General features: G+C 41.8%; 1 protein-coding gene across 5 annotated transcripts in view; it reads right to left on the bottom strand.

Annotated features, from left to right (window-relative positions):
- LOC124137729 (arf-GAP with coiled-coil, ANK repeat and PH domain-containing protein 2-like) overlaps positions 1-14075 on the bottom strand; it is a 138128-nt gene that overhangs the window by 29149 nt on the left and 94904 nt on the right. For all 5 annotated transcript variants that reach the window (XM_048391643.1, XM_048391647.1, XM_048391644.1 and 2 more), the window contains one exon: positions 5183-5277. In XM_048391643.1, the coding sequence (XP_048247600.1) occupies positions 5183-5277 (95 nt within the window). The remainder of the gene's footprint in view (positions 1-5182; positions 5278-14075) is intronic.

Here is a 14075-nt window from a genome sequence, read left to right as displayed (position 1 = left end):
GAGGTAGCCAGGATGGGGAATGGAACCCAGATCTTCAGTGTGCAGAGTTGCAAACACTTTTACCACTGGACTAATGCCACACAAACTTATGACTGTCACCCACTCAACTGACAGGAGGTGGGGTGAAATGGGGTGTAACGTCGCGTCCAAGAATATTGCACTTATATAGCGATGTGTGTGTGTGAGTGTGGCTGCTTGTACTAGTCCGGACTGATGCCGATTTATAGTGCTAGCTCACTGAGTCATCCCCACTCAGAACACCCCACTCAGACAGATGAACACCCCACTCAGACATATGAACACACCCACTCAGACACATGAACACCCCACTCAGACATATGAACACCCCACTCAGACACATGAACACCCCACTCAGACATATGAACACCCCACTCAGACATATGAACACCCAACTCAGACACATGAACACCCCACTCAGACACATGAACACCCCACTCAAACATATGAACACCCAACTCAGACACATGAACACCCAACTCAGACACATGAACACCCAACTCAGACATATGAACACCCCACTCAGACACATGAACATCCCACTCAGACACATGAACACCCCACTCAGACACATGAACACCCCACTCAGACACATGAACATCCCACTCAGACACATGAACACCCCACTCAGACACATGAACACCCCTCTCAGACACATGAACATCCCACTCAGACATATGAACACCCCACTCAGGCATATGAATACCCCACTCAGACACATGAACACCCCACTCAGACACATGAACACCCCACTCAGACACATGAACACCCCACTCAGACACATGAACACCCAACTCAGACATGAACACCCCACTCAGACATATGAACACCCCACTCAGACATATGAACACCCCACTCAGGCATATGAACACCCCACTCAGACACATGAACACCTCACTCAGACATATGAACACCCCACTCAGGCATATGAACACCCCACTCAGACACATGAATCCCCCACTCAGGCCACTCAGACATATGAACACCCCACTCAGACACATGAACACCCCACTCAGACACATGAACACCCCACTCAGACACATGAACACCCCACTCAGACATATGAACACCCCACTCAGACATATGAACACCCCACTCAGACACATGAACACCCCACTCAGCCCACTCAGACACATGAACACCCCACTCAGACATATGAACATCCCACTCAGACACATGAACACCCCACTCAGATACATGAACACCCCACTCAGACACATGAACACCCCTCTCAGACACATGAACACCTCACTCAGACATATGAACACCCCACTGAGACATGAACACCCCACTCAGACACATGAACACCCCACTCAGACACATGAACACCCCACTCAGACACATGAACACCCACCTCAGACACATGAACACCCCACTCAGACATATGAATACCCCACTGAGACATATGAACACCCCACTCAGACACATGAACACCCCACTCAGACACATGAACACCCCACTCAGACACATGGACACCCCACTCAGACACATGAACACCCCACTCAGACACATGGACACCCCACTCAGCCCACTCAGACATATGGACACCCCACTCAGACACAGGAACACCCCACTCAGACACATGAACACCCCACTCAGACACATGAACACCCCACTCAGGCACAGTATTCTGACTCCGAGCTGACCAGTCCTTGTTTGAGCCCTCTAATGGTGAGCGCCATGCAGGGTAACAACAAGTACCATCTTTTAAGGTCTTTTGGTATGATGCATCCAAACCACCCACCTTCTGCTCTCAGGGTGTAAGCTCTATCTATTACAATACAATTCTGTAAGTCTGTTATGGTTATGGTACTAAGCATACTATATGAGTATAAGAATTTCATGGTATTGGACATTGGAATGAAATGTGAGCAGTTTTTAGCCAATCAGATGTCAGCTTTCACAAACGACTAAGTTTCAGTTCTTTACCACCTCAATTTGAAGTTTTTATCTTCACAAAAGAAAACAGAAGATGAGGTGAGGTGAGATGGGGTTTGACGTCTCATTCAAGATGATTACCTCTATACAACAACATTCATGTATGTGCGTGTTTGGGGCTGCTTGTACTAGTCTGGACTCATGTCTGTTCAATAGTGCTAGCCCACTGAGCAGTATTAACATGGATACCCCACTCAGACACATCATTCTCTGAGATGACCAGTCCTTGTTTTATATACCTTTATATGCCAAGCGCCAGGCAGGGAAACAATAAGTACTTGTATGACACGGCTGGGGATCAAACCATGACCTTCCTCTAAGGAAAGAGAACTCCAGGAAGCCAGCACAATGTATGTGGTGTGGTGTTCACAGCAATATAGTTTCACTGTTTGAAGTCACAAAATTAAACCATGATATATGAACAGATATAAAAACATTATAATCACATTAGGGGGCACGGGTGGCCCAGTCGTCTTAGACGCCGCAATTCGCTCTGCAGAGTTGCGTCCCTTGGGCACGCGAGAAACCTATGATTGTGGGTTCGAATCCCGGTTCGCCCCAATTATGTTTCTAGGTTTGTCAGTTCCATACCCGTGCTCGTGGGTTTCACCGAAGTGGTAAACGTCGGAGACCTGCATCACTTCGGGCTTTCCTCCCACATTAAGCTGACACGCCGTGAAATAACTGAAATAATGTTAAAAGTGGCGTTAAACCCAACTCACCCACTCACTATAATCACATTAGTGAGTGAGTGAGTGAGTATGGTTTTACGCCGCTTTTAGCAATATTCCAGCAATATCACGGCGGGGGACACCAGAAATGGGCTTTACACATTGTACCCATGTCGGGAATCGAACCCGGGTCTTCGGCGTGACGAGCGAACGATTTAACCACTAGGCTACCCGACCGCCCCTAATCACATTAGCAATTGTTCTTGGCACGTGTCATTTGACATAATTTTGGAAGTATATAAACATTGGATAGTTCTGTACCTAGAATCTGTGTAAAGCTTTTACTGTCACAATGATTCATCCAAGCAGGTGTTCAACGACAGCTATGATTCCACATGAATCACGATGAATTCATGATGTTCGAGAACACTTGGTAACAAGAAGGGTGATCATGTTTTATAAAACACATTTCAACAATTTCTCTCAAAACATGCTATTGAAGCATGACACATTTTCTCCTCCATAAATAAGTTGAAATTTCTGAAGTTTCTGGGAGTGCATTCCCCAACATGTGTTAGAGTTATTTCCTTATGTTCAGTGCTGGAGGCAGTTTTCATGGCCACTCATGTACAAACATCATCAAACACTCAACCAGGCTGTAACGTTCTGTGTGAACTGCAGCCTCATCAGACTCAGTCTTGCTGACAGGCCACCGAGTGAGTGAGTGAGTGAGTGAGTGAGTGAGTGAGTGAGTGAGTGAGTGAGTGAGTGAGTGAGTGAGTGAGTGAGTGAGTGGGTGAGTGGGTGGGTGGGTGGGTTGGTGGGCGAATGACTGAGTGAGTGAGTGAGTTGGTGGGTGGGTGGGTAGGTGGGCGAGTGAGTGAGTGAGTGAGTGGGTGGGTGGGTGTTTGAGTGTTTGAGTGAGTGAGTGAGTGAGTGAGTGAGTGAGTGAGTGAGTGGGATGGTGCCTGAGTGGGATGGTGGGTGAGTGAGTAGGTGAGTGATGCCATTTTGAACAGGGTTTCATTTATATAATGAAGTGCCAGTGGTAAAAAAGCCGAAAGTGGAGCATGCATTGGATGTTTACAACATGAAACCCATGAGCACGGACTAACCTTGATAATTAATCAAGGGCAATCCAGGAGTCAAACCCACTCTACCCAACAAATTGCAGAGCCTCAGATGATTCGGCCACTCATGCTCCCGACTTTACAGTGGAGGTGAGGTGAAATAGGGATTAACATTAAGATTATTGCAGCACTTGTACAGCAACATGCATGCACCTGTCTGTCTGTCTGTGTGTGTCTGTCTGTGTGTCTGTGTGTCTGTCTGTGTGTCTGTCTGTCTGTCTGTCTGTGTGTGTGTGTGTGTGTGTCTATCTGTGTGTCTGAGTGTGTGTGTGTGTGTGTCTCTGTGTGTGTGTGTGTGTGTGTCCTTGTGTCTGTCTATGTGTCTGTCTGTGTGTGTGTGTGTGTGTGTGTGTGTGTCTCTGTGTGTGTGTGTGTGTGTGTGTGTGTGTGTCCTTGTGTCTGTCTATGTGTCTGTCTGTGCACTGGTATGACCAGCTGTATTTACAAGCTGTACACAATCTACCCGAAAATTAAAACTCTTTGCTTCTTCTTTTTTATCATTATCCGTTTCTGATACGGCATAGGCCATCTATACTGTCCAAAAAAAGTTAGGGATCATGAACATTTTTGTGGATATCTTGTTGTAGTTAAGACTGAGCACACAATTTAATAAAAATGTCCCAAAAATATACATGATCTCTAACTTTTTGTTATCAGTTTATTTGGCAACCATTTTGATGATGCAACCATTTGCCTTTTTCAGATGAAAGGATGATTGGCATTATTACAATCAGCCCGGCAAGGTGTCAGACCACTCTTGGAGTCTTGGACCTCACTTCGGTTGTCAGAATGACACATTTGGCATCAATAAGTTCCTGCCTGGCTCCCCTCCATGAGTCAATCATTCAAACACTGAGTCCACTTTCCAAACATTGCCTTCTTTTCATTGATTATTTATTTACTTATTTAGACAAGGTGTTAATGTTCTGTTACTAAATCTGAACCCAGGGGTGTCACTAATTTGATATTTTAGTATCCATATATCGATTCAAAAGTATCACGATATATCCATAATATTGATTCCTCTTTATTAATGTAAAATTAGTTATTCCGTATAAATTTCCTATGAAGTCCTGCAATTAATCAACGTGACATGATATACAAACTAGTAGGATCCCTTAATTATTTAGAGTTGAGTTTTCTTCTTTCTCTTGTCCATCTTCACCATGGTAATATTAAAAAATATAAACGTTTCAGTGGCAGTGAATTATTGATTTCGTATCGATGTTCATACATTTTTACCCTGATATACAATGACATCCCTTTCTGCACTCCACTTGACATTGTCTAAATTCATCTTGAATTTGGCTCCTGGGAAAGAGGCTGAAAGAAAGAATTTAACTTGTTGTCCATGGTAACTGGTATTCAACATGGCCCTCACTGGCACACTGACTTAGGTTCCGCTTGATTCGGTCTTCCACTCACCTGACCCATGTCCGAAATGCATTTGTCGTTCTCTTGAACAGGTAGCCCTCCATCTTGTCCGATTCTTCTTGCTGGGCACTGTTCTCTGGGATTTCCTGCAACAAATTCACACTGTTACTACATGCCAGAAACATGTAAACTTCTTATGTGTGGTAAGACCTTCAAATTGGCCAGCTGAAATGGTGTTGGAAACATGACCAGAAAAAAACCAAATTCAAAATGGATAGAACAGTTGTTCGATTTAGTTGATGTAAACTTGTGCTATGTCAGATGACTGCCATTGACTCGCAAAAATCCACGTGCAGCCTGTCTTGATCATGGCGGGGTATAAGAGATTTATTCACCAGGTGAGAAATTTATTTCCCTCCATGGCGGGATACATTGTATTTTATCAAGATCACGTGGACAAATCAGATCTCATTATTCTGACATTGAGGTGTGATAACATGGTTTGTCTTGGTGTGGGAGGAAAGTGATGCATGCTGTAGACGTTACCACTGAGATGAAGCTGGCAGACTGAGGGTCATCAGGAGTTGGGGGTGGAGTGAGTGTTTGTTTCTTGCTTAACACCTCACTCAGCAATAATCCAGTTATATGATGGCAGTCTGTGACTGACATCATGAACATCGATCCACGCAATTGGGATCGATGACATGCATTAACCAAGTCAGCGATCCTGACCACCCGATCCCGTTAGTCACCTCTTATGACAAGCACAGCCTTTTATGGCAAGAATGGGTTGCTGAAGACCAATTCAACCATGGATCTTCACGGGGCTAAGAGTGAGTTTAGGTTAACACTTATTTCAATAGTATACTTCAGTTATGTCACAGCATGTCGGGTGGATGTGGGAGGAAACACTAACAATTCAGGTCTTAGATGTTTAATACTTTGGGGAAACCAGGTGTCGAGCCTAGTTAGGTTGCTGACAAACCCAGAAAGTTAATGACAAGGTACGAAATCAACATAACTTTGCTTGTCTGAGACAAGTAAATTAAAGAAGGACAAGTGACATTTCCTTGCAGACCATCACTTATCATTAGTAGCAGATCGTTTTTGTGGACGAGTAAAAAATAAAATATTTCTAACCCTGGATCATGCCTATGATACCAAACACTCCACAGCAAATTGTGGCACCTGAGATGATTTGAGTGAGTGAGTGAGTTGGGTTTAACGCCCCTTTTAACAGTATTCCAGTTATATCAGGGCGTGACAGCTTAATGTGGAAGGAAAGCTCGAAGTGATGCAGGCGTCAGACGTTTACCTCTTCGGTGAAACCCACGAGCACGGGTACGGTGCTGACAAACCTAGAAACATAATCGGGGTAAACCGGGATTCGAACCCACAACCATAGGTTTCTGGCGTGCCCAAGGGACGCAACTCTGCACAGCGAATTGCGGCGCCTCAGACGACTGGGCCACCCCTGCCCCCTGAGATGATTGGAAGGCCTGCACACCCTGGCAGCTTGGAGATGCAATTTTAACAAGTCATTGCATCCCCAAACACCTGCCATGCCCCTTGAGGATTAGTCACAAAAGACGACTAAATATTTGATGAAGACTCTACCAGTTAGATTAACACAGAGTCCCTGAAATACAGTCATGTCAAAGGTTAAGCAACAACAATCATACCACAAGAAACCCACAAGTATTAAAGGAACACCCTTGATCTATTAATTTCAGAGATCCCCCAGCTGACATGGTAGACTTGCTCCAAGGCTGTACTCAAATAGACCATGGATGTGTAGTCATTCTATCCCCATAGTAGGCAAGTCTAGAAACGCAGACAGTACAAGGACACCAGTCCTTTATGGGGACAACTTGTTCGAATTATTTATATAATCTAGAAATCATGATAAAACTAAAAATAATTGCCTTAGAGACTTGTGCAAGTCTACTGAAATGGGATGAGTACAGGCTGATTGAGCTGAGATGAGGAAAGAGTGGATTGGGGGTGAATATTTGTTAACATATGCCCTTGGAGCTGTAAGAGAGACAATCTACCTGTATACGTTATGTAATCAACACTATATGTAAATACAGTCTTGCACCATGGCTAGAAAATATGTAGTTATGAAAACAAAATGATCTACATTTATATAAAAGCAAGTCTAGATAGCTCAATTCCATATGAAAGAAATCAGGAAATTTATATTTTTTTAAATTTTAGAGGAGAGAAAAGTATTAAGTAATTAAAGCTTTCACAGACTCTATGTTAGTCCACTATAAATATTGAACAGTTGAAGTCTTCTGTAATATTTGACTCTCTCTGTTCCTCTCTACCAGGGCACCGTTCCACGAAGCGATCTTAGCGCTACGACTATCCTAAGCCAGTGTTAAAGGATGGGAGTTATGATCACCTTAGTGGTAAGATGGCTTTCTGGAACGGCGCCCTGGCCTCTAGATTCCAAGGTTTTTCTTTTCTCCAGCTGAACAACATTTCAGGTTACCCTAATTTGAAGGTTTGGATTCCAAAACCATAGGAGTGTCCCTCAAGCCTAACTGGAGTAGTGTTTATTCCCTTGCACAAGACTGGCGAAGCCTGCCAGGGAACGAACAGGATCTAATGAGCCAGGTGCAGAGAACTTACAACATATACACCTTGTTCGGGCCCGGCATTCGTAGATAACTTCACACAACTTCAAACATTGTAAGGCTAAATACAGACACTGTAGGGTGAGTCAGGAAAAAAAGCAGCTTCACTTACAAAATGTTACAGAGTATTTTTTTGCGACTCCAAAAAGGTTGAGGACCTGAACACACAAATTATTTATGATATTTAAATTCCTTTCCCAAACTATGGATTACAGAACGGTATTTTTAACACCTCAAAAACAGGTAGAAAGAAGGTACAATTGGCAAATTTAAACATTTATTTTCAAGGCCAAAATATAATTCTGTGTCTTAAACCTCTGCTGATTTCCACAAGCATATGTTCAAACAAAAAAATCACCAAGCTTAACGTCCTCGTAAGTCCTTTTCAAGGCCAGACTAAACTTAATAAAAAAAAATAATAGCACCCTCAAAGACGTTCATTTGAAAACCCTAGTTCTGAGATTTATTTAAGTACTGTTGTTTCTCACACTAAAATATGCAGATTGTTTAATCATTAACATCTTGGAAATTTTTAATGTACCGGGTACTTTTACTGATAAATAGAAATTAGTCTGTAGCCAAATTTGGTAGGACTAAAACTAACTAATATATTCAAGGCCTTTTCAAGGCCAATCATTGAATATAATGGCCATTACACGTTGTGTCTTTAGAAGTAGAGGTGTCTAATTGAAGGCCAATTCATTTAAGTCACATCTCTTACTGCGATACCTCTGTCATGGTGACTGATTTACGACACCCATTGTCTGAAGAACATTTGATTGCAAAGGCTCATTACCCGGATTCTCCACCAAATTAACAACGCGTGTCGGTCTGACGTTGATTAATCAACAATTTGCATACTCGTATATGCAAGGAGCCGACGTATGGTTCCTGTAGGAAGTGACAACTTGGAGACGATGGCTTGCGGTATATACAGTTTTACTTTATACATGTAGATATATACATACAAAAGACACTTTGTGCCAGGTCAGCACATAGTGGTTGTGGTTGTTGTCTTGGTGCCCCGGAGCACCCAGCCTAACCCTAGCTAGGCTAAGGGTAAGACCTTTCTTTTCCTCCTTCTCCTTTCAATCTTCTCTCCTCTCCTTTCCTCTCAATCATTCTGGACCAAGGCTTATATAGCCAAGGTCACCTGACATTTAGTAAGTAATAAATATAAATGTAAACAGTGAATCATCAGTGACATACTTGCACATCCTGTTCAGGATGGCAGACGGTCGATGTACACAAAACTGGGGATTAACAATTAGGATTAGCATCTTATAAATAACAGCAATTAAATGTTTCAAGGCATATAGATGTCATGGCTCCAGGGTAATGAGCCTTTGCAATCAAATGTTCTTCAGACAATGGGTGTCGTAAATCAGTCACCATGACAAAATTAACAACGCGTGTCGGTCTGACGTTGATTAATCAACAATTTGCATACTCGTATATGCAAGGAGCCGACGTATGGTTCCTGTAGGAAGTGACAACTTGGAGACGATGGCTTGCGGTATATACAGTTTTACTTTATACATGTAGATATATACATACAAAAGACACTTTGTGCCAGGTCAGCACATAGTGGTTGTGGTTGTTGTCTTGGTGCCCCGGAGCACCCAGCCTAACCCTAGCTAGGCTAAGGGTAAGACCTTTCTTTTCCTCCTTCTCCTTTCAATCTTCTCTCCTCTCCTTTCCTCTCAATCATTCTGGACCAAGGCTTATATAGCCAAGGTCACCTGACATTTAGTAAGTAATAAATATAAATGTAAACAGTGAATCATCAGTGACATACTTGCACATCCTGTTCAGGATGGCAGACGGTCGATGTACACAAAACTGGGGATTAACAATTAGGATTAGCATCTTATAAATAACAGCAATTAAATGTTTCAAGGCATATAGATGTCATGGCTCCAGGGTAATGAGCCTTTGCAATCAAATGTTCTTCAGACAATGGGTGTCGTAAATCAGTCACCATGACAACTTCCCTCCGTTACGTGAAGCTTGGACCCCAAGCTTACATGAGTCCAAATTGATATGTGTGAACTTTTTCACCAAGGAAAACAACCATGCAAATGTGAACAAAAATCAGTTACATGAAATCCTTATGCAACAAATATATCTATGCAATGGCGGTATGAAAGTGATCATCTAGCCAATTTGAAGTAGTGCCAGTTTGAAAACTAACCAAGTGATCTTTGTAATGTGCAATTTCACTACAAGGTAATTACCGCTTTTCACAGATTCAATAAATATATCACAGAAGGTTCTTTGAATTCAGGAGTCTGGCTTTGCGGTGCGACTCAGTACCAAATAATAAAAAGTACAAATTAAACATCTCAGCAAATATTTCGCATAAAGAAATTTGAAACCAGGAGTCTAGCTTTACCGCGTGACTCAAACGGTACTTGTGGGTACTATTGCCCTTTTAAGTACAATGGGTGCTCTTCCCGTGTCTTTGACGGAGCTTGCCCAGATATTGTGGGTGCGATGCCCAAGAAAAAAAATCCTTAATTCCGACATCAAAACTCTGAAATGCTGAATACTGCTGTGCTGTTAATTACTTAATACTGACATACAATAAACATATGTGTGGGGGTGGCTCACCCAAGAATATCCCTAATCTGAATTCAAAGTCCTAGACAATACATTCAATTTTGTACCAAACTGTGCACATTAATAACTTGTAACAAATGACAAATTTTGTCGTTTAGATTTTTGAAATTACGAGTCGAGCTTTAAGGTGTGACTCGATAACCCTACAGCTTAGGTTTGTCTGGGCCCTAGCTGTATCTATATGTCTGGCGTGGCCTGGAGACATTTCAAAGATTCCCTACACAATAACTTCAAAGATCTAGCTGACTAAGGATGTAATTTGGAGTATATTGCACACATACAAAACTGAATTTTGGAAAGACACATTTTGGCATTAATATACTGGCTTTGATTAAACATACCTGGTTGCACTATTCAACAGTCACATAATATATATCCTTGATTGAGTCCATGTAAGTAAACACAAATTAGTAAGTCCCAATGAGATATCTTGTACACAGTGTCCATCTTGTAGGTGGCCGTGAGGCGGTTTCTGTATTGTGCAGGGTCTGCATGAAGATGGCTGTGGTCGGGTCTCTGTGGGATAGGCGTGTATACTTCTTTTCTTAGGTCATGTGCAGGAACGACATCTTGAAGGGGAAGTCTTAGCAGTGTTGCTAAGATATTCGGGCAGGGAAGGTTTGGGATCGGAGAACTTGTTCTTGATCGGAGAGGTTCTTGTTCTTTCTTCAATCTTGTTAAAGGCCATTTCTTCGTTCTTGGTGATTGGCCTCCAGGAAGGTAGTATATCCTTTTAATAAGAGACTGTCACTTCCAACAGTATTTGTGAACCATATGCCATGCTGCAAAGAGGTACAGGAAAGCACAGACTAAGAAGTCTGTCATACCCAATAGCTCCACCAAATTAACAACGCGTGGCGGTCCGACGTTGATTAATGAACGATTTGCACACTCGTATATGCAAGAGGCCGATGGAGACGATGGCTTGCGGTATATACAGTTTTACTTTATACATGTAGATATATACATACAAAAGACACTTTGTGCCAGGTCAGCACATAGTGGTTGTGGTTGTTGTCTTGGTGCCCCGGAGCACCCAGCCTAACCCTAGCTAGGCTAAGGGTAAGACCTTTCTTTTCCTCCTTCTCCTTTCAATCTTCTCTCCTCTCCTTTCCTCTCAATCATTCTGGACCAAGGCTTATATAGCCAAGGTCACCTGACATTTAGTAAGTAATAAATATAAATGTAAACAGTGAATCATCAGTGACATACTTGCACATCCTGTTCAGGATGGCAGACGGTCGATGTACACAAAACTGGGGATTAACAATTAGGATTAGCATCTTATAAATAACAGCAATTAAATGTTTCAAGGCATATAGATGTCATGGCTCCAGGGTAATGAGCCTTTGCAATCAAATGTTCTTCAGACAATGGGTGTCGTAAATCAGTCACCATGACACCTCTCTGATCTGAAAACCACACACATGGTTCCTTGCAATCAGCCAATCAAGCTCGACAGGAGTGAGTGAAGTATTTATACCAACATATTTGATTTCTCTGAACACAAAATGACCAGTTCTGAATGTAAATAATAAAGGCTGCACCAGCATATTGTGGATATCTTATACCATCCATGTAGTTTCTGAGTGCCATTTCATCTACAACCATTAAAGGAATATTAGTTATGTTTTTGTGTCCAGTTTCTTTTCTTTTGCACAAATTGAAATTTCCTGATCAAGGTGGTAAAAACATTGAGCCAAATTGTTTTAGAAAGCTGACATTTGACTGGCTCAAGTACCCACACATCCTTCATTAATGGATCCGGAGGTCAAAGTTCACTCAGGGTTCACCCGATGACCTTCCAAGCTTTTGTCAGAACTTCAAGCAGAGTGGTATCGTTATGGAGCAAGAATATCTCATCATAATTAGATTGAGTCAAGGGCTTTGGATGTATGTGAGGTGTACACTAATGGTCTGAAAAAGTAAATTAAAATCCCAAAAAAATTTGATTAAGATATATGAACATCACTTAAAGTTAATTTAATTTCCTAACTGAATTTCTTTCTCCAAGGTGCAATTAAATTACATGAAGTAATTATCACCTAACAACATAATTATCATTTTTAAACCATCCCTCACTCCCATGTTTTAATATGGTGTTGACTTATCACAAGCTAAGGTCAAGGTTGTTGAGTTTGTAATGAGCAGGTCATCGTGACCTTACCAAGGTCAACTCGACATTTGTTCATATCTGATTTATATGCATGTATTGCAAGTTGGGAACCTGATACAGCACACTAGGATTTGTATTCAAAACTTACATCTTTTGTGTAACGCCATCAGACTGAGGGCGAGTTATTATCTTCAGACGAAGACAGATGGGCACAAAAGGTCTAGTGTTATATGTTTGAAAACATTTACTGTCTGAATTTGTTAACAGCATTTTGCTGTTGTCAGCCGTATTTAAGCCATACAATGTTAGCCAGTCAATAATATAGTTTGGGCAAAGTATGATATACAATAACCAGGTTTTGTTTAATGCAGCATTTCGCATTATATTCTAGGCAAATGATGGCGGTCTGTAAACAGTCAAGTCTGGACCAGATATTACAGTGATTGACATCATGAACATCGATCAACTTTATTGGGATACAGTGACTCCGTACCGTTTAGTCACCTCTTCACACATTTTGGCTACCTAATTATCATGTTAGTCCGCATTGGGAACTGGGGATGTATTCTGTCCTGGAATCCCTACAGAGACAAGCATTGGAAACTGGGGATCTTTTCTGTCCTGGAATCCTACAGAGACAAGCATTGGAAACTGGGGATCTTTTCTGTCCTGGAATCCTACAGAGACAAGCATGGGGTACTGGGGATCTATTCTGCCCTGGAAACCCTACAGAGACAAGCATGGGGTACTGGGGACCTATTCTGCCCTGGAAACCCTACAGAGACAAGCATTGGAAACTGGGGATCTTTTCTGTCCTGGAATCCTACAGAGACAAACATGGAGTACTGTGTTATTTTCTGCTATAGATTTCCTACAAGGAACATTAGATTGAAATAACATGTCACAATGCTTGCTGTGACGTCACTAATTAAAGTTTTACAAACTGATTGATCCATGTTCCTGTACACCCATTTACTGATGAAGTACATGAAATCTGGAAATCTGGAGTCTATTACTAAGACATAAATTATGGAGCAATGCAAACAACTGAATCGTGAGATACTGATATATTTATTATGGGGTGGGGAGGGTCACAGCAGACATGAAACAGTCAAGGAGAGGGTTATGAACTAAGTAATTTAATTGATGATGAAGTTGGAGATTTTACAAGTGCTTCCGATGTAACCAATTTTGCACAATGTTTCTTTATGGCCTTTACATAAATGTCTGATTTTCATGACAACAACGGCAATCACTTTGGAAGGTAATAATGAAAGGGTATATGGTCAGAAAGAGGGTATATGGTCAGAAAGAGGGTACCTTTGTGAAACACCAATCAACAAAGTAGTATACAATCTACATGCTCAACATTTGCAAATCTAACAATATCATACCAACATTTGATCTTTGATCAAACTGACTTTGTTAATGATCCATCAATCAATGATGGTCAGTACTAAATGTCTCGTGCAATCATGCCAAGGTAATGAGCCATGTTTCACAGAGCAATATCAGTGTGATGAGATTAAGACAACGTTAACAGTATTCCAGTTATATCACA

This window comes from Haliotis rufescens, unplaced genomic scaffold (assembly GCF_023055435.1).
Source record: "Haliotis rufescens isolate VD_foot unplaced genomic scaffold, xgHalRufe1.0.p SCAF_94, whole genome shotgun sequence".
NCBI lineage: Eukaryota > Metazoa > Mollusca > Gastropoda > Lepetellida > Haliotidae > Haliotis > Haliotis rufescens.
The sequence above is the reverse complement of the archived record's forward strand: the minus strand, read 5'-3'. Positions and strand labels throughout refer to the sequence as shown.